This window comes from Cupressus sempervirens, chromosome 2 (genome assembly GCF_028749045.1).
Source record: "Cupressus sempervirens isolate cs-2001-9-10 chromosome 2, ASM2874904v1, whole genome shotgun sequence".
NCBI classification, from domain to species: Eukaryota; Viridiplantae; Streptophyta; class Pinopsida; order Cupressales; family Cupressaceae; genus Cupressus; species Cupressus sempervirens.
The window spans coordinates 22,756,167-22,782,675 of NC_143119.1; the positions used below are offsets into that span (position 1 = coordinate 22,756,167).

The following is a 26,509-nucleotide window of genomic DNA, read 5'->3' on the forward strand; positions in this document are numbered from 1 at the left end:
AAACACCGGATGTGTCATCGACATCATTATGCAGTCATTTATTAAAAATATGCTCTTTAGGTGCCTTAAACATATCAAAATGATCAAAGGTGATAGGAAGTGAAGGTTTAGGTTCAAGCACAGGTGAAACCAAAGGTTGAGCTTGAGACTCAACATGATTAACCAAAAAACCTTGCTTTTCTTAGACCCTTGTCAATAAGGATTTTGCAATGCTCGTGCGTTGTCAACGTTGAATTTGCAATGAAGGATGAATATCCACAAATGCAAAGGATTTACCAAGACTACATCATGTAGCCATAGATGTAAATGTGCCTCAGTGAAGAAGATGATGAATGCCACAATGTATATCTCCTCCCTTGATGGCCAACAAATGCTAGATCTTGAAGAGGAAATGCTCACAAAGGATCCTTGAATCTTGAAAGCCTTGAATGCTTGGTAAAAATCTGCTTGCTTGAGTTCTTTAAAATCACCTTGAAATGCTTGCATGTCATGTGGATGTTGTCAGATGTCTATTATGTCTCCTTGATGTGAAAATTAGGTGCCTAGGGTTCCATTTGTACTAATTTTTAGGTGTGAAAACAAAGCAAGCCGATTGGCACACCTAATTTTCAAATTTTCAACCCCGAGACTAAACTGGCCATAAGACCTAAACTCCGTAGGGAATAAGTTGATCTATTTCAAGGTTGGTCCAAAACGAGCTAACCCCAAGGTCTTAGAAATTGCGTAGATGAAAATGCAAGATGTGGGACAAAATCGGGGAAAGAGTTAATTGTGCACGAATCCATCCATGAGTTGATTGTGCACGAATCCATCTATGAGTTGATTGAGCATGAATCCGTCCATGTTCCATAAGTCACTAGGGAGGGAGCTAAAAGGTCTTAAATGATGGGTGCTTCCATTTTAAGATGGTACACATGCAATGGCCAAAGAGAGAACCTTGTAGTTAGTGTCAAAGAACAATGTACAATGTACAACAGATGAGGTAGACAATCGTACCAATCAAGGCAATATACCTTACCACCATGTTGCAACTAAGAGTAGCAACTTCTAATAAGTATGTCAACAACTAAACTCAATGAGAGAAGGCTCAAGTAAAAATGTGATAGCAAAGTTGAGATGAAAAAATGTGATAGCAGAGTTGAGATGAACATGTCATTGATCTGTTGTAGTTGATAGTGTATAGTGGGAAGAAGTTGACAATTTTTTCAAAAGAAAATCATGGGGACAAACCTAACAAATACCATTATTGATGGAGGCTCAAGAGTCAACCTATCATCTAAAGATACATGGAAATGCCTCGGGAAGCAACAGATTCCACATAATAAGTGCCAACCAGCATGGTATAGAATCATTGCAAATAGTGATGGCTCAAAGGGTGGTAATTAGAACATGGTAATATTTGTTAAACATTGTGGTCATTCCATTGCAGAAAAGAGTGTACAATTGTAATGTCCCATATTCTATCTGACAACCCAATTTATTCCTATTACACCTAGAAACTTGTGCAATGACTAATTTTCTTGTAACTATATTGAATGGAGGCAAGAATGATGTCGTACGATGGAAAGAGGATCGTCATATAGGGAAGGAAGTGGATGGTCGTATGAGGAAGGAATTGGTTGGCCATATGTGGAAGGTACTAGCTAGCCGTATGTGGAAGGAACTGGTTGGATGTACGTGGAAGAAATTGGATGGTTGTATGTGGAAGGAATTGGAGGAGAGGTTGGTGTATGGACTGGAGGAGAGGTCGGCAAATGGGCTAGAAGTGGGCAGTTGGCACATGGTAGATGGAAGGATGGTGGATGGTAGATGGTAGATGGTGGATTAGGGCAGGATGGTGGATCAAGGAAGGATGGTAGATGGAAGGATGGTGGATGGAAGATGCGAATGGTGAATGATAGATAGAAGGATGGTGGATGGTGGATGGTTGATGGTGAATGGAAGATGACAAACAGTGGATCAGGGTAGGATGGTGGATGGAAGATGGCAGATGGTGGATTAGGACAGGATGGCGGATGGAAGATGGCAGATGGTAGATGGTAGGATGGCAGATGGCAGATGGAAGATGTGAATGGTGAATGAAAGATGATAGATGGCAGATAGAAGGATGGTGGATAGTGGATGGTAGATGGTTGATGGCGGATCAGGGGACGATGGCAGATGGCAGATCAGGGCAGGATGGCGGATGTCGGATGGTAGATGGCACGATGGTGGATAGTGGATCGCAGATGGTAGGATGGCAGATGGAGGTGGAGGGAAATCAGTTGTTTCAAATAATATAAACCAGATATTTGCCACTTGCACAGATAAATGCCAATCGCACAGATATAGACCAAATGCAGATAATGTAGTTCTAATCATGGAATATATAATTGTAGACAAAGATGGTGCTCCAAATGTGCCAGATCCGAAGCAAAGTAATATAGAAATGGAATAGGGTGAGGGTTGAATCCCACCGACATCGAAAAGTCAAGAAGGAAAGATCTTCCACTTCTCAAATGGCGAAGAATAGAGAACTCCAACAAGAATTTGTAGTACAAAGAAGAAAATCCAAATCGCATTCTAACAACTACCTACATGTTGCACATAAATACCCCTTCGGAGAAAAGTCCTAAGGGTTTTCAAAAGATTTCCAACAAGGTAAACACGTATGGATAATTAATATGATTTGGTCCCCTTTATTAATTAAATAAGTCCTTATGATATTATTTAATTTTTAGGACCATTCAATTAATTAGCCTAATTCAAATATTCTATTAAAAATTGGGGACATTACAACAATGCATTTCTTGAGAGAGGATGGATGATTTCTACAAAAGAAAACCATAATTGGAAAATGAAACACACTCCATTGAGAATAAGAAGAGAAGCAGTGAGTAAAGAAATGACATCTTTTGACTTGGAGTTTGGAGGAGGAGAATCTAGAGATGAAGAAGAAAGAGGACTCAGGGAACCAAACAATGAAGGTTTCTTAGGCCTATAGATTTTCTCCAAAGGTGAAACAAGATCCTATCCAATGGAAAATGGAAGACAATGAAGTCCTTCAGCCTAATTGCAAACATTGCAAATAAGGATATTGAAGAAGAAGACAATAAAGCTGCTTCTAATCAAACATTTCCTATGTTCCCTGGGGACATGTACCAGGCCTAAAACCTGGCATTTCGGGGATGGGGATGTCCCGGGGACGGGTGTGGGACGTCCCCCAGCCATCCCCAAAAAGTGAAAAAATGTAGGGGACATCTCGGAAACTTGGGGATGCGAGAGGGAAAAAAGGGGGACGGTCCGTCCCCCTTTTTTGTTTGCATAAAATTAAAAACTTTTAATATAAAAAAACATTTTAAAGCCTCCAACTTGGTCGGCTAGGTTGGCCTCACCCCTCCAAGTGCCCTAAAAGGCAGTAGAGGCAGAATAGGACTAGCAGGCTACTTCATTTTTCTATGTTGAACATGAACATGATTATGATATATTGATACTTATTACTTTATGGCAGCCCTCTACCCTTTGGGCCTATAGTTTTGGGCATATTTTGATTTTGATTTTCAGATTTATCATGTTTATCATTATGACTTTATGATATTGACAATTGTTAATGTTCATTGTTCAGTGTTCACTGATATTGATATGCATTTTGACAATTGGGTACTAAAATTGGATATTATTTCCTAGATGGCATTCAAATGTTGTATGTTATGGCTCTATAATGTTTAAATAACATGCTCATATGAATGACATGTATATTTGCAAATTTCAATGTATATTTTAAAATTTCCCTATATATATAGCTGTCCCCATTTGCCATCCCCCCCCCATCCCCAAAATCGCCAAAAAAATTTGCCGTCCCGCAAACTCGTCCCGCCGTCCCCCGCCATCTCCGTACCGGAAACTTGGGGGAACATAGAACATTTACTTTGGAGTACAATGAATACATGATTGTAGTAAGGCTAGAAGACACACTCGCTCAAAATTTCAAGGGGGACAAAGTGATTAAGTATGAGGAGTTGAGAATGGAGAAAGTGACCATAGGAGATAATGGCAACCTGTGGACAGTGATGGAAGTGTAAAATTGTCATGGAGTATAAGAATACATATTCTTGAATGTAAAAAGACATCAATGGGATACTACTAGAACTATGTGTACATCAGATTCCCTTTGTACCAAGGATAGAACCTATATGGAAGATGCCTTATAGGATGCATAAAAACCATGCTGCCAAAGCCAAGGAGATAGAGAAAATGCTAGAAGCGGGCGTCATCTCCAAGGTCAAGACAAGTGATTGGGTCTCTCTTGTAGTCATCTCCCTAAGAAAGAGTATTGTCAAATCTAAATATGTGTGAATTTCAAAAGTGCAAATGCTACTAAGGTACTATGAGGCCATGTTCATGCTCATGTGCAAGTAGCTCACCAAGTCAATAATTGCATTTACTAATGAGTCTTCCCTTTTAATATCATTTTACAATATCTTGATGAATTGCACTTTCTCATATGTTCTACATGCTTTCCATGGTAGGAAGTTGAAGCAATCAAACTCCACCAGGACATTGAATTCAAAGGTAAGAAAAAAATAAGGACATCATTTAAATGCAAGTGTATTTGTATGAGAGGAAACGAGTTTTTGGAGACTAGACTAGATCTATAAATACTACCCAAACTGCTATAGGTGGTCTTGTTTCCATGGGAATTGATCTACTCTGCAAAAGAGATGCTTCAACCAAAATCCAACACTCTAGTTTCTGTAGTGCAAATTTCCAAATCATTCTCTCCAACATCCATTCCATCTTGAACTTCATTCGGTTTTTTTTGAAATCTCTTCTTATGATATATATTTCTAAAATACATTGTATTCCAACCTTTCACTTTTTCTCTAACTAAACTTAGTTTTTTGGGCCAAACAAAACATTGGAGTGCCCTACATTGGACTATTCCACCAGCTTTTAACAAGGTTCCTTGAATCTGAGTGAAAGGCCCACATAATTTCGTATCTGAAAGGAAATAGGCCTTTCCATTGTAACTGAATTATTGTCATATCCAACCCTTAGGCTGTGTTAAGGGTTAAACTTGGTAGGATATTGCAATCATTTGAAATAAAAAATCTATCAAGCTTAACATGAATGAGATTGTTACCTTTTCTTCACTTAGATCAAGGAAGTGCCCTGAAGCGCAACATCTTCAAGCCCAATAAGAGAGAGGAAGTCAGCCAAGTCAACCATACAATCTTCTAGGCTTCCTGACTTCTTAGATTGGAAAAGAGGGGTATTGAAATTTCCTCCCAACATCCTATTATCATCAACTCATTATCACATTAGAAATACTTTCCCAAAGTTTTTTTTGACAATTCTGAATTAGGAGAATAAAAATTAAGGCAAAACAATCAATTTTGCAGTTCAACTTTGAACTGAATGGGTTGTCGTGTAAACAATAATGCATTTTAGTGTCTGACAATGAAATGTAAAGCATAAGACCAGCATACTGAAGCTATACTATAAGCAATAATATAATTAAGGGTTTTCCTTTATTAAAATAACTTAGCTGACCTTAAATAGCCGAAATATATTTGCCTTATTACATAGGGTTCATATGGTCTTTAATCAAGTTTTTTTGACAAGTTGAAAACTAATCCAATCCAAGATTAATGACATTTGTTTGTAGCCAATGTGAAAAATAAATGTTGCTTCATTTTATTGACATGGTTCGAGTATCTTGAGAGGTGAGACCAACACCCTTTATGGTAAATAATATTAGGGTAGTGTGTGTTGATGTCATGAAGTCCATAATACTTAATTTAGTCCAACTTTTCTTCCACCCACAAAAATATATGCAGAGGGGTTGTGAACAAAGATTCCCAATGCCAACGAGAGTTCCCTCCCACCAACTATAGCACACCACCCCCCAGTCCACCTCCCCACCCCCTGGTAATAGTTTTGGGAATTCGAGTTAGGTGAGGGGTTAAGGGCCACCCACTTATTCTAGCAAGTTAATGCCATAAGGAACACTGGATTGCATATTATCACAATATGTAGCATTTGATACATATTCACACAATGGATTTTGTAGTTGTTTTTACTTTACCATAATGATATTTCTAAAAAAATAATAAATACAAGGAAACAGTTTGCAAGATTCGGTTCCTTCCAGAAAATGCATTTACCATTTGCCTACAGGTTAACTTTAATCACCAATACTAATCATTGTGTAGCTCCTTTTGATTATATGGAATTACTGCATACAAGTATTCTTCATTTTCATAATCCCAAGATGTATGCTCTGATTTTATTTCTACAATGTTTGGAAGTTGACTTGAAGAGAGCTTTGTTTCCAATGGCAGTTACCTTAGTTTAACTTGATAAGAATAAAGATTTTATGATGCATCACATTCAGGTCAGTTCAAAAGGAGTTTATCAGATTGGATGAAGATCTTTTCACTCCATTGGTGGGAAAGAAGAAGATATACACATATGAGACTTCGGATTTTTGGGAGCAAATAAAGACTCCCAGGTACTGTCTTACTGACCCCAGACTCTCCAATAATTTTTTGTTCTTATCATTTTAAGTTTTCCAATGATTTTTCAACTACCAGGATAACTTAAATCTGGGGAAGTTTTTTTTTTGTTACCATGACAATTTGCAAGACATTCATATGTATTTTTTCAGGATGTCACTGAAGTGCTCTTCACTGTACCTAAAACAATATCGCATGAACACACCTGAAATTTTGTCTAATGGTGATGCCTCTGTAACTGACAATATTGTTGGTGATGTTTATGTTCATCCTTCCTCAAAGATTCATCCAACCGCTAAGGTTATGTGTTTGCCGATCCATAGCCCTTTTAACTCAAAGTTCATCCACTCATCTTTCTTCTTTAAAATTAACATGCAGCATATGTTTGTGTTACAGATAGGACCAAATGTCTCAATCTCTGCAAATGCTAGAATTGGTCCTGGAGTTAGGTTGAGCGAGTGTGTCATTCTTGATGATGTTGAAGTTCAGGTAACACTGTTCTTAGAAACAAACAAAAATATACTTTCTTCAAGCAGAATTGACCAAAACATGTTTTTTTCGTAGGACAACGCTATTGTAATGCATGCTATAATTGGTTGGAAGTCTTCTATTGGCAAATGGGCAAGAGTTCAGGTAGGATTCAAACTCATTATTTTCTTTTTGTTCTGTGAGAAGGGCTGAAAGAAGTTGTATTAGAAGATGTGGGTTACATCAAGAAGCTGACCATTGAAAGACAATATAATTATCTGTACAATGTTGTTCAATACATACTCTTGCAAAGAGTGGTGTGATTTTTGAAAACAATAGATCCCATAAAGACACAGACTATTTGTCTTCTAATTTATACTATCAGAGTAAATGTACACCTATCAAAAACATTATAGTAATATTTAATTACATGCATGTTGTTTTTCTCTGTCATTCTGGAAATACACCTTTTGTCATATAGAAAATGAAAAATTGAGCTCTTAACAAAAAAGAAAAGAGGAAAATATTATGGGAGCCCTTCTGGAGTATTCATGAGAGCTGTGTCTTGTATGGGGCAGGCATGAGGTCATATGGCTGGAATTGGCTGTCCAGAAGTTGGCTTATAGATTGGAAGTCACCAATCCATTCTTTTCACTTTCATACCACTACAGCTGCCACACATGTTTCTCATCTCTTGCCAAATGAAGTTTGGTGCTTTCCTGCATTTCTTCAGCAACCATTTTTAAAATCTGGACTGTACCTGAGGATTTTTTTAATTGTCTGGAGTTAATGTCGCTAAATGCAAATTTTTATCAAATCTGTGATACATTCATTATATTTTTCCATGTGGTCTAGTAAATTGTTGTGCATCTTTCCAATACAGGGATTTGAGCATCATGGTCAACAATTTTTGTCTGACTTACAAGCTATTGATAACTCAGACCATGACCAAGTAAAGATGGATCATATCAGGCTAAAGAATGGAGGTGCCTCTATAGTCTTGAGTATCTATTGGAGGTGGACCTATTGGATAGTCTAAGAATTTTGATATCATTCTAATACCATGTAAAAATTTCCCTAAGGCAAGGAATGAAAATGTCAAGATCTAGAAGCTCAATCAATAGCACAAATAAGAGAGACAAAATTATATGATCAAATGATTGATTCAATATTGGTCAAATGATAATGGACACAATATATATAAATGTGCCTCAATATATAGGCCATGCATGATAACTAGGAGATTTCTTTGTATCTATTATTTGTTGCTTTCTCCTTTGCCTTTGCGTTTTCCAGGTCTGCACCTATTATGTGCTGCTTTCTCCTTTGCGTTTGCATTTTCCAGGTCTACTTTTAACTTTTCAATTGCCTTCTCCAGCACTTTTCTCTCTCTCCATCTTGAATAGTGAACTATAGACCACAGAGTTGGTCTTTTTTGTCACATTGACTTTGTCCACACTTTTTACTTAGGAGAAATCCATTGATAGGGTGCTGACATGAAGATATGGTAGATTTATCTGACTCTCTTGTGGATTAGTATGTCGCTATGGAGCTGAAACAATCATGAACTCCATCATTTCTTTATTTGGGTTATGTGTTGAAAATATCCTATTTGATGCAAGTTCATCAAGTACATCCTTCTTGAATGCCTTATTATTTTTTCTATTCATTTTTTTGGTTTCTTCAAAATTTGTTACAAAATTATTGAATTCAAAAGATGGGTCAGCTGACACAATACAATGTTTGAAAGGAGAAAGAGCACTTGCAATATTGTACATGTCTCCACCACTGTGCAAGGTTGTAATAATTGCATTTTGGGGATTATCAATGACATCACCCCTTCCTAATCTTGCCCCATTGCCACTAACAACTGCAGTCTTTGGACTGTTCTGAGGGTTTTGTCTTGAGGGAATTGTGATTGGCATTATATCAATACAAGTATACATAACCTTTTGCTTCTTTGCCCATTCAACTATAGTATTCTGGTCAAGGTGCACTCGTAATGTCCTTTTCGAAGATGTACCACCGTTGAGAGTTGGAATTTCAGCTGGGATGAAAAATTTAATGGGTTCACCTTTTTCTAATGAACTTGATGGGTCATGTGACTCATCTCTAATGACTAGTTTATGATTAGGTTTTGGTGGCTCTGCTAGGGGGAGTGGATACCAAGGTCCTTGACTTGTTGGGCCCAGCCCACCATCACCTAGATAACCCATTTTTTCTATCATCTTTGCCCTTATGCCATACTTTTCCTTTATTTGCTGATTGAGTACAATATATTTTCCAGTTGAATCAAATGCACTAGTAGTAGTAGTTTGCGGAGTGGATCCAGTAGAACCAATGGCAGTGCCTGTGGCGGTGGATCTACGATCTTGAGAAACCTCATACCCATTGTCTTCATTCTTAGTATCATGTTGTTCTGTTGTTACTTTTGGATGCTGAGTATCCCATAATTTGCTAAATGGTTCATCCTCAGGCAAGTCTTCAAAATCTGTAGATGTCTTAGGGTCCTCAAGATTCTTCCTAATTTCCTAAAATGCATTAATTTATTATTGACACCAATGCGTAGCTATACTGTCTTTATTTATGGCATTTGGAAGAGATTTTTCATTTGGATGATTCGCCTTCTGGGAGAAATTGTATGATGTCACAGGCTGCACTTTTTCTTTCTGACTGTCCAATTCATTAATTTGTGCTGAAAATTCCTCTATTGAAATATTGTTTTCACTAGCACATTTCTCCATCTCTATTTTGACCACTTCCCTGGAGTCTGTGGTTTTTTAATTTTCAATCAATGGAATACTTTCATGCTGCCATTTGTTTGTAGAGTTCCCATTCTGTACAAGCTTCATACCAATTATGCTTAGTGGATCATACTGCTAGTCCTTGGCAACATCAAATTTAAAAACTGTAAAAAATTCTTGTTCCACTTTAAATGCTCTTCTCTCAAATGTGAACCCTCCGCATGTGACAGGCAAGGAAGGAAATATTGTTTTCTTTTGCTGACCATGAAAGAGTACATCTGTACTTTCCATTTGTCGTACATATTCCAATGCAAATACCCTCTCTATCACATGTATTGGAAATTTGTAGGATTCTACTATTGAACGTTAAAACCTTAATACAGTGTAGTCTTCCATAAAGTACTAGTCGGCCAATTGACTTTGACTTCCCAGTTGAATTCATTGTTTACAAGATAGACAATCTTGGCATTGAAGTGCCTATAATTTTATGATAAAGGGCTGCCAAAAAGAAGTCTATAAATTGTTTGTAGTCCCCTTGGGGATTACTCATCCTAATCACTGATGTCCATTCAAATATTTGTCTACCAAAATTAAGCTGAAGCTTGTTTGTTTCAAATATTTGACGATGCTTTGATAATAGAAGATAACTCAAGTAGGTCGTGTATCTAAATGTCTTATGTGACTGTGACTGTGAACTTGTTTTAATCATTATTAATTGGTCTTGCATGCCATGAACAATGTGGTCAATATAATTATATCTTATTGGATCTCATCGACAATGAATATTGAAAATCATTTCCAAAATGTTGGCACCCACTTTTTGGTTACATTCCAAACCCAAACACATTGATAGTAGGGATATAGTATCTTGAACCCATTGCGAAAAAATATCCAATTCATAAGGCAATTTATGATTACAAGGAAGATTGAATCCATCTGCTAATCCTTTGATATATGACTATTTTTGATTTGGTCATAAGTTCTCATATGTTTCTGCCAATTTTTCCAGGTCAATGTGGGTAGGGTTTTGTACTTCATACCGTAGGTCCAATAAACTAGAAAATTCACTTTTGTTATCAACAAAATTACCTCTTGTGTATTTTGATTAACAATTGCCTTTCTTTTTTCATCATAGTTTTCAGCAGAAACCATTACAAATTCTGGACAAGGGAATACTTGAGGAAACCCCAAGCAGGTTGTTCCTACAGTCCATGTTGCAAATTTGTTAACAATGGACCCTTGTCTTTAATATATTTTGACTCCTTTTGTGGCCCATTTCACTTATATTGAATTGCATATCAATCACACTAAGTGTAATCACATGCACCCTCCATTGTATACCAAAGCATGTGCAATATGTGCAACAGTGAGAGGATAATATTGTGATAAGACCACTAAAGGTGGATCTCACACATAAAGAAGTATGAGATAACAACTAACTCAACCTTAGGTGGATTTCTCCTACACCATGTGCTAAAATGAAATGCAAACTCCTATGTGTCTCAATGAAACTAATAAGTAAATGCATTATGCTAAGTAAATGTAAGTAAAGTATTATTAGTCAATATTTAATTTCACCAGCAAATAGTATGTTTTGCTTGTCACATGAATAGTGCCATGAACTCTATTCTCATAGGTCCAATAAACTAGAAAATTCACTTTTGTTATTGACAAAATTACCTCCTATGTATTTTGATTAACAATTGCCTTTCTATTTTCATCATAGTTTTCAGCAAAAACCATTACAAATTATGGATAAGGGAATACTCGAGGAAACCCCAAGCGGGTTGTTCCTGCAGTCCATGTTGCAAATTTGTTAACAATGGACCCTATCATTTTGTTTTCTTTAATATATTTTGACTCCTTTTGTGCCCATTTCACTTATTTTGAATTGCATATCAATCACACTAAGTATAATCGCATGCACCCTCCATTGTATACCAAAGCATGTGCAATATGTGCAACAGTGAGAGGATAATAATGTGATAAGACCATTAAAGGTGGATCTCACACATAAAAAAGTATGAGGTAACAACTAACTCAACCTCATGTGGATTTCTCCTACACCATGTGCTAAAATGAAATGCAAACTCCTATGTGTCTCAATGAAACTAATATGTAAATGCATTATCCTAAGTAAATGTAAGTAAAGTATTATTAGTCAATATTTAATTACACCAGAAAATAGTATATTTTGCTTGTCACGTGAATAGTGCCATGAACTCTATTCTCGTGGCTACATATTGTGAAGGTGGAAACCCTTTGATTGAAAGGGATGTTTAACCTAGTGGTAGCACATCAAGTAGGTTTTTGACAATGGATGGTTAGAACAAGCAAATCTGACATACAATAGGCTCTACCAGGTTGCTGAGGATAGAATGAAAAATATTGTATTGAAATCTTTACCAGCGTATGTATGCAAGGAACTGAGAAGCAATAATACTACCCTGGAACATGCTGATCTCTATAGCTACATTTTCTTCATCATCTATTCCGTTAGGTTCATTTTCATGTGCCATATCAGAGAGCTTTCTGACAGCACGGAGTTGTCAATTGAATGGCATGATAGCCCACAAGTGTTCTCTCCTCTTATAAACTCTTGAAGGATTGCTTTCTCCAAATAGAAGAATGCATTTTGTGATATTTCTACACCTATTAATGTCATTTTCCATAAACCTGGGCATTCTTCTCAGTTAGACCATTCTGAAATCTTGGACAGTTGATTAGTTCTTCCTTGATGTGACTGAATGCATGCTTGACTTAGTTTGTGAATCTTAGGTGGATGAATACTAGTACACTCTGCTACAGAATCTTCTTGAGATTTATTATCATTATTAGCACTTGACACTGCCATGAACCAGTTGAGGTTCAATGTAGGAATACTGCTGTTTATCTGTATCTAAAATATGATTGTCTATCAGGCAGATCAGTAAACAATCCTATGTTATAAACTTATTTTACAGGGTCAAGGGAAAAATGGAGCTAAGAATGGTATTTCAATTCTAGGTAAGTTATGATTTCTTGTATAATGGACTATATTGATGTTATGCTGCTCCTGTACATATTGCTGTTGTCAATATATTATATTCCTTTGTCTTGCTTGTGTTCTCTGTTGTTTTGAACTTTTCAGGTGAGGGTGTTGTTGTTGAAGATGAAGTTGTTGTCCTAAGTAGCACAGTTCTTCCTCACAAATCTCTGAATCGGAGTGTCCAAGGGGAAATTATTTTATGATGCAGCAATTCATCATTCTGCATATAATACTCCTGCATCATTCTGAATATAATACTCAATGTACCAGTTTTATCATTAAAACAGTTTCTCATAGAGAGATAATAAGTGATGCCTCACTGATTAAAAATATATGATGTGCACATCAAAAATCTTGGATTCCTTATTATGAGAATCCAAGGATCAGAGAGATTTCATATTATTTATTTCCTAATTCACAAAGTGTAGCATTTTATTCTGCTTCAATCAGATGAAATTAACAATGTTGGTCCACATTTCTATGAGAGTAAGTCCCATTTTTATCATTGAAAGAAATGACAATATTGCATGTATTAAATTTCAAGATTCATAGATGGCTATTAAGTTTGAATAGATAGCCCTACTTCAAAGAAATATTTTCTTGTTCCCCATGAATATCATTTTATTAAGAGATCCAGTTATTTTGCTACAAAATAAGGAAAACCATTTGATTCAGTTTAATCACAAAGTACTTAATAATTTTTGTGCATTTTGGCATAAACTTTAGGGGAAACATCCATCAATTGCACTTTTATGAGGTGAAAATAAATAAAACTCGTCTCTTTTAGAAAGAAACAGTTGTTTTGCAGACTTAATGGTATGATGTTCAATATATTTAATCTAAAACATATCGTATGTGTATGGTTCATTTTTCAAAGAGAAAGACTAGATCTTCCTTTATATATGTTAACCTGCTTTCAGCACCCAACTTTTAAAATTTAAAAGCCGAGCTCTGTGGGAAATTTCCTTAATCACTTTCAACATATTTTATTGATGTTGGGTAACAATACTCTTGTGAAACTTATGTTTGTAAAGAAGAAACATCGAAGGTGAAATATTGAACTTGAACCCTGAACCGTAAAATTCAAGATTCAAAGTTCAAAACATCGGTTGGTCAGTTTAGAAGTAAAACTTTAAGGTTCATGTTCGAGGTTCAAGTTCACTAGTTTGAATGTTCAGAATGTGCAGGTTCAAGTTCAAGGTTTAAAAATTCAAAAACTCAGCTGGTCTAACAATTCAAAATTGTTCAAATTTTCAGATCAGCAAGTTACCATATTGAACTCGAATCTCAAACCATATAGCTCAAGGTTCAAAGTGTTGGTGCAGATTCAAGTTCAGAGTTGCAAGCAGCCCAATGGTTCAATTTCCAATGATCAACTAGTTGAAATGGTTCAGCCAACCCAAGTGTTCAGATAGTTCAAAATCACCATAGTTCAAAAGTTTAGGTTCACAGGTTCAAAATGACAATTAGGTTCAATATACAATCAAATCTGCATATATATTTACAAATCCAAAAATGCATCCGAAAAAGGTGGGACAACCCACCTAATATTTTGACCTCAAATGCCCTATATTATTTTTAATATTTTATCACTGCAGCAATATGGTTAGCAGGGTCAGTTTACAAAGGAAGTACCATGATTTGGTGAATTGTTAAAAAATGGTTTAAAACTCATCTGCAATTTAAAAAATCATAAATGCTTGCAAATTTTCAAATCTAGGATGCCGGGTTAATTCATGGCGAATTTATTAAAAAGTTGCTGCAGATGAAATTACGTATTTTTCCACTCTTTTAAATCAGTTTTTGAGCAGCATTTTAAAACATTTTAGTAATGTTTTAACCAACTTGGACAATAACAATTTCATGGGAATGTGTAATGTTTATTTATTTCTCTTTTAAATCAAGAATTGGTCATCAAAATTGAAAAGTTGCAGCAGATTATTTATGGTAGAAATTTGAAGAAAGGTGGGTTTTTCTTCTTCTTCTTTCAGCAGTCTTATGGCTATGAAGAAAGGTGGGTTTTTCTTCTTCTTCTTTCAGCAGTCTTGTGGCTATGGGGAAGTAGAATATATTGTTTCTGATTGTAACAGATGGAAGAGGGAAAAAAACTATTTTATGTTTTCTGCATCTTTGATTGTAATGGCAGTACACAAATGATCGTGTGGTCGCTTTTTGATATTCTGAAATAAGGATAAATTTATACTGCAGATCGTGCGGTCTGTATATTCATTACTTCTTGATTAAGATTGATCCTATGGTTCTCTTTTTTGTGTTTTTGAGTATCTTCCATTATTATCAAGTATGTATTGTATGTAATCATATGGTTCACATATTCACATCTTGCAGAATAAGATGTTTAGTTTCTCGCTTTTTCTTCTATAATGTGAAGGACGGAATAGACAGTCGTGTGGTAATTTATTTGTCTTTCTTTATTCAGTTTTTAAGTCTAATAACTGCATTCATCCCATGCTTATGGGCGAGTGTTAGTAGGCCTTAGTCCCTTTTGGTTAAAGGCATATCCAACTATCCAAATTCATTGAATATCTTTCTAAGAGGGAGCTGTACCTTTCAATTCAGAGGAAAACTATCAATCTCATGATAGGCTTTCCAATTGTTAGTTATGGTTGACTTCTCATCTTGAGCATTCAAGGGTTGTATGTAAAAGTATTTTTGAGAGGGAAAATTTATTTACTAGGAATATATATTGGCGGTGGGCCTTCACCAAGAGTCATCACTCTTGGCCCAATTAATTAATTCAGAATAATTATATTACATTATTATATAATAATTATATATTATAATAGATAATAATGACATGACAAATTTGATATAAAGGGTAGTATGGGGTATTTTGACTTATATGCTTTGACATAATGTATGAGCTCCTTTTAGGTTTAGTGATTTTTGGGCATTTTGTAAAACTTTGAAGCACGGCTTCATACTGCAGATGTAATATTCCCGCAAACATATTTGTAATCTTTGATGGGCAAGGATCGAAGGTTTTCTTTCTGATTCTTTCCTCAATGAGCCCTTTGAACAGGTTACTAATAAAATAAATATTCAAATTTTGCCAAAATAAAATAAAATAATATCAATAATATAATAATAAAATAATATTATTTTAATAATAATATAATAAATAAACTATCACAACCTTCATTGTTTCTATGTTGGCTTGAAAGAATTTGACCATAGCTACAATAATATCAACATTCTCTTAGCTATGGAGGGATCCAATTCAATAACTTTTGGTTTGTCCTCCCAATGCTAACATTAGCACTCTCTCTTACCTATGTTGTGATGTGGAGCCTAATTAGACTCGGAGGTTTATTGGCATGGTTTCCCTCCATATTATTTCTAGGCACTGGCTAAATAGCTGAATATTTGCACCGGCATATTAGCCAGTGTTGTTACTTCCGTCAGGTCTCCGTTTGCAACAAAATGTGCCTATTTCTGACATTATGTATTTTATATTATACCTGCACAAAAGAACACATGTTGTGTGTCAGAGTAAACAAACTATGTGAGCCCTATTAATTTGCTGACTTGCTCGTTTAAAGCTGTCACAACTTCCACCTTTTCTTCATATATGATGGAATTGGTTAAATAAATCAAGCTTTGTCACTAGTGCATTCAAATTTTTATATTGACCAATTTATATATTGGCTTTCTAGTGTAGTGTAGTACTATGTATGAAAAATAGGTAAATTCAAAAATGAATTATATTATTTTTAAATATATTGTAAAATATAGATATTTAATATTGGTATTAGTATGTTTTACAACTTCAAATATTTTTTCAATCTAAAATGTTTTTTAATTTAAAGTAATATTTTTAAAAGAACTATATTTGTAATAAATGAAAAAAAAAAGTTTGTAATAAAAATATTAAATTAAAAATATTCTTAGTATAATTTTTTAAATAAAGAATGATTCTTAAATCTAAAGAATGACTTTTTCATTATATATATATATATAATCAATAATTAATTATTTGAGTATATTAAAATATAAGAATATTTAAAAATAAAAAAATAAAAAAAATGTAAGAGTCAAATTTACATGTCATAATTATTTAGTTTCATAATATCATATACCATTATTCTATGGGTCATAAACATAGAATAAATTTTTTTTTTATTACTTTTCACACCTCATATATTATTATTAAAATACTACTATTGAAAAATAAATTGAGACAAATAGATTATTGAAATAAAAATATTATTGTTGAGATTAAAATCTCATTTTTGAGATAATTTTTTTCATATTGCAAAAAGGTACTTAAACTTCACATATGATTACTTTGTTACCATATTAAAGAACATCCATATTTATAATGTTAGCCTTGTTTAAATTTATAAATAAACGTTTTCAATTTTAAATTTTTAGCTAAAGAACAAATTCATATTTCAACATATCAAATTTCCAAGATCTATCATAATAATAATGGAGATTTCTATATTCCAATGTGTATTTTTTAACATCAATATTTTTCAACACACTTCGTTATCATCATCAAAATGAAACAAAACAAACTATGCATATATCAAAAACACACACAATCAAATTCAAAAATATCTATTATAAATTTATATTTGTATAAAATTGAATTTAAAGTATACTATAAATTTATTCTTTATTTAATTTTTTAAAAATTAAACTCCACTATAAATTTAATATTTTTTATTATAAAATTAAATTAGAAAAACTTCTATTTCAATTAAATTATTCCAAATCAAAATTAATCTTATATTAATATTATTTTCAACTTAGAAAAAATTGTCATTTAAAAAAAAAAAAATCATATGTTTTATATTTTCAATTAATAAAAATTATCCACTTTGTACAAATATTTAACAAAACGTCACATGTTTTATATGTTCAATTAATAAAAATTGTCCTTTTTGTACAAATATTTAAAAAGAACAGTCACTTGACCAGTCACCTTAGCCTTTTGCTGTGCAATCTCTTTACTCTGACATGTGTTTATTTAATGTCAGAGGTCAAAGGTCTGAATCTTTATTGAAAATAGAGAGCTGACATAAGTAACAACACTGACTAAATATGCCGATGCAAATTTTAAGTTGTTTAGCTAGTGTCTTATTTCTATGGGGGTTTGAGGGCAACACCCCCAAGATGGGATCCCCCCAGGTGCGCTCCCTATCGCAATACAGGGTGGGGTTGAAGGGCAGGGGTTTCAGGTGCAACACCCCAGAAGCCAAAAATGCCCTTATATTGTAAAAGGTGTTGACTACTATTTTTCTATTATTCTAGCTCTAATTTTGTAAGCGGCAAAACACTTGTATAAAAAGGGCTTAAGGTTAGAGATTTTCATAACGTGTGAAGCGAAAATTGGTTCTTGCAGTGGTATTAAGTTGTAAGGGATTATGGATTGTAATCAGGTTGTAATCACTAGATCATAATAATTTTGGACTTGTTGTTGGTGGACATAGCCCAGGGATTGGGTGAACCGCGTTTAATCTTGGTGTCTTGTGTTCTCTTTTGTGCGATCTATTATTTTTTGATATTGGTTATATTTGCATGTAACTGCTATTTCTGTCTGAGGTTAATTCTAACAACCTATGGAGGATCTTCTTAGATATATGAGTTATAAAGCCCACCATGACTACTCCTAGATGGTGGCTTCATCATGGCCACTCTCATGAATGAAAAATGCAAACACAAGTGTTCACACAAAATCACTCACGTGATGTTGTCATCTCACAATGACAGTCGCCATAGCTACTCCTAGAGGGTGACTCAACAAGTATTTAGACATGAAATCACTCGCATGACCTCCAACATGGTTTCTCATAGAGGGGGGGTCCATCATGGCTACTCCCATGAATGGAAATGCAAGTGAACACAAGTGTTCATCACAAAATCACTTGCATGATGTCATTTCACAATAACAGTCAACATAGCCTACTTCCAGGGAGTGACTCAACTCAAGTGCTTTAGCCATGGAGTCACCCACATGGCGTCCACCACGGCTACTCCCAGAGGGTGGGTCCATCATGGCTGGTCCTATAAATTGAAATATAAATGAGCACAAGTGCCCATCACAGGATTGTTCAATGTGATGTTGTCACCATAGCTACTCTTAGAGGGTGAATAATCACAAGTACTAAGTCATGGATTATCTCACACAATATCCACCATTGCTATTCCCAGAGGGTGAAACTGAGGTTTTCACCTTAAATTTCTCCGTCTTAGAGATAAAATGCATTACAAGGATTGATTTCTCAAGTTTCTCCATCTTAGAAAAAAATGCTACAAGAGTTAATACCTCAAATTTCTCTATTTCAGAGAAAAATCCATACAAGGGATCACACCTCAAACTTCTTCCTCACAGAGATGAATTCATTAACAACAGATTATACCTCAAACTTCTCCCTCATAGAGATGAATTCATTAACAAGGACTTGCACCTCAAACTTCTCTCTCACAGAGAAGAGTGCATTAAGTAGGCTTTTTTCAAACAAATATCACCTACTGACCTGTTCGTCCAAGGTTACGTCTGATAGATTCTCTCACTCCCTCTAAATCTAATACCGACCTTTGGACAAGTCTCACAGAGAAGAGTGCATTAAGTAGGCTTTTTTCAAACAAATATCACCTACTGACCTGTTCGTCCAAGGTTACGTCTGATAGATTCTCTCACTCCCTCTAAATCTAATACCGACCTTTTGACCTCCTTGTCCAAGGTTGCTTGTGATGGATTGTCAGGATCCCTCTGAATGTTAATTCTTCCTCTTCGAAGAAACTGGTCACAATTTGTATAGACTCTTCTTCTTCATACACAAGCTTATTCACCAATAGCAACACCATCTCATTATTACTAGCGAACACCATGGAATTGAGCCTGCTCTGGACAATCTCAACATCCTCAGCTGTAGATTCTCCAAACACCATGGAACGCTGTAAGTTTCACAACATACGCATTAGCATCCTCCAGCACTTCGACATTGCTTATTCGACTCAAGATAGGTTCTCGTTCCTCTTTGCATTAGCAGACAAAGGCTTCGGCTTTAGCGTTGATTTCTCATCATCACTTGCTAAGTTCCAGTAATATGAATAATTCCAAATTCCTTGATATAGTTCTAAGGTAGACAAGGGGACCGATTATTTCTCAGTTTCAGACATGCTAAACTTATCCATATTAATTTGCATGTATATGACTAAGCCAAAACCCAGTTTGTGCGCATCTTCTATGCATTTCTGGCATATCAAACTGCAACATTTCACCCTACACTTCTTGTATGCATATTCACTAAGGATAACATAGAAAAACTATTTACATGTCATTTTGCTCTGATGAATGTCTATAACCTGTCACAAGCTCCACCACACAGAGGCAAAGGAGACGTTGCCAAATATTCTGGATCCTCAATTTTAGCGCATTCTAATTTTTATCTGAGTGCCTCTGAAACTCTTTTCGACAAATCTATTTTGTGTATATTCAATGAATGCATCCCATGAAATGGTATAGATATGAGGCAATTTGTCAAACAGTCGATGCGCCTGGTATGTTATTTCACGTGCACATGAGCATGGGCTGTGAACTTGGCTTTACACCTGCAATGTGCATTTGCTTAGAAATTCTTCAAAGATCTCCTTCAATGTATCCATAATTGCGATTTCTGTATCCCTTTTATCCCAAGAAATAATGTTTCCTTGCTGCAACTGGCAATACTTACCATGCTTTGTGATTCATGTTTTGTGGGTTTATATGCCCGGACACTTGTAGAGCTATTTACCCCAAAAGGTCTCATCAATATTTTGCGATTCCTCCTCTTACATCTCAGTTCAGTTTGACACCAGAATTTATCCAAAAGCAATGACCATTTAGCAATCGAATTACTTTAGTCGAATTCAGCCAAAAAACATTTAGCAATGGAGCAAAAGACCATTTAGCAATCGAATTGCTCCAGTCGGAAAATATTCCGACAAGAATTTAAACCGCGATTGGTTGTCGTGATCTCCCAACTTTGCATACGACTTTCAAATATTGTCTGCAATATACTTGTCATATGATGATAATTAGTAGCGCTTGCACGGGCAGGGTATTGGTTGTTGGTTGGGGATGGATTTATCTTGTATATAATTAGCTGTTGCTCCTTTTGTGCTGCAACGAAAAGTTATAGGTGATAAGTCTATAGGTGGTCGATAATAAAATTATTTTTAAAAATATAATCTTATGTGAATAAATTATTAATTTTTAATTTAAATAATATAATATTTACTAAAATATTTTAAATAGATTCATAAATATTATTTATTTAAATTCAATTTATCAAATATGAAAAAAATAATTATTAGAAAAAAATTCATCATTTTTTTAATGAAAAATTAATAAGAAAAATAAATAATAATAATATGAAAAAATAACGTCTCTAACAAATATTTTATTGATTAAATAAATTTTAGAAACTAAAAAATAATTTAAGATAATTTAAAAACAAAAACTTGTATCAATTTTAAACATGAAAAGTTAAATAAATAGAGATCAAAAAAATTATTTTTAAATAAATAGGAAAAGAAAAATAATAGTTAAAAGTGGAGATTTAAAATATAATCTTATCTAATAAATTAGATTATTAATAATTTTTAGTTTAAATAACATAATATTTACTAAAATCTTTTAAATAGATTAATAAATATTATTTATTTAAGTTTAATTTATCAAATATGAAAAATTCAATCATTTAAAAAAATCCCATTAAAAAATCTATTATGAAAAATTAACAAGAGAAATACAAAAAAATAATATGAAAAAATAGCATCGTCTCTAACAAGTATATATTCTATTGACTAAATAAATTATAAAAATTAAAAAATAATATTTAAAAGAAAACTAAACTAATATAAAAAATAAATTAAAATAATTTTAAAAATAAAATCTAAATCAACTTTAAAAATAAAAAGTTAAATAAATAAAGATCACAACATGAGCTAATGTGGTGTGGAGATGAGAAGTGGTTTTTTTTTTAAATAAACATAAAAGAAAAACAATAGGTAAAAGTAGAAATAACAACTAATAAATATCAAAACAAGAGTTAAAAGTAGAGTTAGATAAAAAAATGCCCAGTAAATAATCAATGAGAAGGATTCACAATTTCTTAGTCTAACAATTTTTCCATCAAAAAATCAATTTCTTGGAACAAAGTTCCCACAAATAGCCTCTAGGCTAAATTATTAAAGTGCATTTGATTTGATTTTATTTGTCTTGTCTATTTAATAATATTATTAATAAAAAATTCCAAACATTGTTTTGCCTCTGATTTTTAAATTTATGTCTGCAAATGTCTACAATTATTTGATAGTGGACTTATTGATGCGGGCTTATAATAACAAAGTTATCAATTCAATTCAACACAAGGAAGATCATTTGCTTTTACCTGTATGCCTTGCAATAGTGCATGTTTTTATGAACATTATTCTAGGTTTGCTAATATGGTTCTATCAAGGAGTTTCTTCTCAATAAACAACTTTAGAGTTTTTAGAAATTAGTTGGCTAATCTCTGAATATCCTTATGAATGGAGTTAAGGACCCTTACTTTAGTAGAATGAATTTTTTATGTTATCTATTGCTATTTTTCTTATTAAGGATTTAGGAATATTTGATCAATATTCTTTGATTAAATCTGCATTATATTAGGATGCTCTTTTTCTAATAAAAATTAAAATATTGTCAAGATATTCCAATTGTACATTGCATAATTCACATTGTTGAAGAGGAAGTAAGAAGTTAAGAGTGCATGGTTTTATCCTTTAATTATCATTTCTAAATATTGGATCACACTAAAATATTAGCTAGATCTTGTGGTTGAATTTGACTTTTCTCGCTATTTAGTTTCATTGCAGGGCTTCACATTTACAAGTAAAATCAACATATAAACATTATTTTGTTAGTACAAATTCTTAAGCCTTCAAAGGGTTGTTGTAGATCTACTTCCAACATCACAATTCTGTTTTCACCCCTTATTATGGGGCATTTGTTCCTCAAATGTCCATTGGATAGTTGTTGTAGATCTACTCCCAATGCATTTATTCCTCAAATGTCCATTCGATAGTAGATGGACCATATTTTTTTCCCTTTGGATTAGTGAGGGTGCTTGGTTGTTTTCACCGTCAACCAAAATATCAAGCGTTTTATTGATTCTTTAGAACCCTTAACTATTAGAGTTCAAATCACACTCCTTCCATTTCTTTATTTTCTATTTCTTTGTGTCCCTTAGTTGGGCCTCTATCTTGTAGCCAAAATATCTTGTTTTATTGATTATTTAGAATTCTTAATTACTAGAGTTTAGATCGAACTCTTTCCATTTCTTTATTTTCTATTTTTTTTCCTTAGTTGGGCCTTTATCTTGTAGGTCATTTGTGTTGGGACTCAAAATCAAAGCCCAGATTTTCAATACCATTGAAAAAATCAAGCCCTTAAACGCTTTTTGATGCATATGTACATGACCATTCATTTGAGGCCCACGAGGTGTTTAATGTTTCTAACACCTTGCATTCAGTGTGCCTATGTGTTCCTTGCAGTTAAATTTCCATTCTGAGCTATTTTGTGAAGTCCTGTTTTGAGCAATGTCCAATTCTGCATTTTTGCCTAAGTGTCAAACAGTGACATGAGGCCATGTTTGCAATTGAATATCTCGCACCGAGTGATTTTTAATGACTTTCCACTTTGGGAATGTTTAGTGACCATATCAAAGAACCTATGTTTCAGATTTAGAGTCGTTTTGAATCCATTTGACTAGGTTTTGAATCCCTCAAAGTTGGTTGTTTATCGATATCATGCTGATATGAATTGTTCTGAATTCTGGAAAGCCCTGTTTGACTTGTCATAACTTTGACCTAGTTGATCAAAATGCTAAAATTCTTTTTCCGTTGAATTTTAGAGGTTTTTTTTTTCAGTGGTACTCAAAATTAGGGCTTCGATTTTGAGTCCGAACAATTTGTACCATGTTTGATTAAAAGTAAAATTGCTACAGTCTAATATAGACAATTCTAATTTAGTTCTAAATTTTAGGACAACCCAAATATGAAATATTCAATTATTTCTTTCTTAGTGATTGTTACTCTTTTTTCTCATTACCTCCATAAATTTGTAGTCATACTCTTTTAGGGTTTTCCCTTCTCGTATTGTCCATCTCATTTTTGCTTGGATTCATGGATGAAGCTTTCAAAGATTCAATTTTGGGTATGTTGGGATTCAATCCAAGATATAGATGGACTTTTGGGTTATCTGATCCTGGATATGGAAGAAATTTTGGGGATTTCATGGGGATTTTGAAACTGAATTTAACCAAGTAGGTATTCAACCCAAGTACAAACTAGATCTAGATATGGACTTATAGGCTGCTAAATCTAAATTTAGAGTTTTGACCTAACACTCCTACCAAACTATATTGTGCACCCCATTAACTTACTCAGATTCAAGTATTAGCTTTAATTTTGACCTAACTCTAAAATATGTTGTGGTTGTATATTCCATTCATTTCGAACCCCTACATATCTAGATACAAGAATCCATTGTTCAAAAGACCTAGGCTACATGAAAGCATGGAGACATCCATGCAAGGTTTATGCCATTAGTATGAATGCCTATATCCATTAAAAATTTGAGAATCCTGAATCTAATTGAGTAGTTTCTCCAACAAGGAATATGATTATAGCAAATCCATTATGTTGGAGAGGAAAACCATATTTGGGTAGGAACAATGATAGTATGAGTTGGAGAATACAATATTTCCTCACCAATGATGGATATAACTACTCTATAGTGTTGTAGTGCATCAAAATGAAATAATTTCCCTATAATATCATTAGAAATATGATATTTAAATTTCCTTGTCCTCCAACAATAGCTAGTTTTGAAATTGCATGACATATTCCCATTGAAAGCTCTGCCATAGCAAACATGGTTGTGATTTGTTGAATGTCCACTCACTACTCGTGTTCTTGACTGTGTCAAACACTTCTATGGCCTAACACCCAGCTATTTGATAGATATGAAGGCAGTGCTCATTCCATCTAAATCTTGCCTGTGATAGATTTTAAAAAATTAAACAAAACTATCTAATTACCAAATCCATACAATTCACATATAACCACCTAATCTGAAGTTTATAAATAACTTCAACAAACTAATAATCAATCTACAAGTTAATTATAAAATAATTTTAAAAAAAAATTATACTTACTAATCTTTACAATTCCCTTTGTTCTGTTTGGTAAAATTATAGAAACATCTCTTAGCATTTATGACATCTTGAAACCAAAATACAATGAACTTGATATAATTAACAAAGTGTAACATTCAATTTTCTCATATTTATAAAATAATAAAATTGGTTACAAGATTTCTACCTTATGAGTTCACTATTATTGCTAGAAGTTTGTCCATTGCCCATGGATATTATAATAAGACAAAATTCTTTTTCTAATCATACTTTCAACTCACTTGAGTTATTTACACAAATTTTGTCACAGGAAAAGGAGGATTCAATTCATGCATAACGTCACTTTGTGTGGGTTGGAATGCCACTGTCTTACACATTCTTTTCATAGTAAATCCAAACCCATTCTTGGTAATATAAATTTTAAACAAAAAATAATTATTCCAAAATTCTACACCACTGATAGTTAAACTTTCAAAAGATTATGAAACTATATAGTTTTAAAAAAACTAGCCAAAAAATTTCCCTAGCTTTTGCTTAAAATTTTTAACTAATTTTTATCTTAAACTTTGGCATCCCAACTTTGGCTTATTATCTTTCAACTAATTGTGACATGTAAAAATGTATTGATTCATTTTACAATGCTCACCCCATACCTGTTATGTTCAACCCCCAATACTTGTTCACCAGAAAACACTAGTAGTCATTATGAAATGTTCCTATAGTGGTGCACAAATGGGTCAATCACTAACCCAAAAATCTAAACAAAGATTGATTATTAGTACATGTGTGATCGACTATTAGAGGTATCTATGACATTCACTCTATCACTATCATTAGACTACCAACAACTACTATATCTCTTTTTCTTTCCCTTCTTGTCTTCAACTAGTTGTAAGGGTCATTAGACAATAGAATAGGCTATTAGTTCCAAAAGTTAGTCAACATGATGAATATGCACCCTAGATGTGGATGGGTATTTTTTGTTGAAGTAATTTAAGGTCCTCCATTTATGTTGAATTTGCATCTAAGGAGCACCGCTCCATCAATCTTGAGGAAATTTTTAAAAGTTTAGGAAATGGGGTCATTCGTGGCTTGAAATCATGCATAAAGGAGATTACAAAGAAGTGAAAACTGGGGATCCTATGCAACCCTACAAAAGGGCCACATCCTCATATACTAAAGAATTTTGAGAAGTTATTACTAAAGCTCTTTTTCACTTGGGTACACTCAAGTACAAAATGACAAAATTATGAAGAATTTAGATCCACAATTACCATGCATAAGGAGTGGTATACACGTGATAAAAGAATAATTTACTCAAATATTTAAAAATCCTCCAAATAAAAATAATAAAAATTTACTCAAATATCTGAAAACCCTCCAAATAGCAATGAACTAAACAAAAAATGAAGAATAATTAATTACCTAGGCATGAGTAATTAGGGGAAATGTAAAAGCAACAATCATGGAAAGTGTAATGCTTACCCCTAGTTTACTTTTCATGTTGTTTTGTTGGATTCTTTAGGCCAGTTTAATGATTATGTTTTATGATTAGTGATACTTGGTTACCAAATTTGATTA

At 33.7% G+C, this 26,509-nt stretch overlaps 1 protein-coding gene across 4 annotated transcripts in view; it reads left to right on the forward strand.

Moving 5' to 3' along the window:
• LOC149570887 (uncharacterized) overlaps positions 1–13,212 on the forward strand; it is a 95,426-nt gene extending 82,214 nt beyond the window's left edge. For all 4 annotated transcript variants that reach the window (XM_089812448.1, XM_089812449.1, XM_089812451.1 and 1 more), the window contains exons 11-16: positions 6,377–6,493; positions 6,650–6,797; positions 6,894–6,986; positions 7,062–7,130; positions 12,673–12,715; positions 12,840–13,212. In XM_089812448.1, coding sequence (XP_089668574.1) covers positions 6,377–6,493; positions 6,650–6,797; positions 6,894–6,986; positions 7,062–7,130; positions 12,673–12,715; positions 12,840–12,940 — 571 coding nt within the window. In that variant the 3' untranslated portion in view covers positions 12,941–13,212. The remainder of the gene's footprint in view (positions 1–6,376; positions 6,494–6,649; positions 6,798–6,893; positions 6,987–7,061; positions 7,131–12,672; positions 12,716–12,839) is intronic.
• The last annotated feature ends 13,297 nt before the right edge of the window (positions 13,213–26,509 follow it).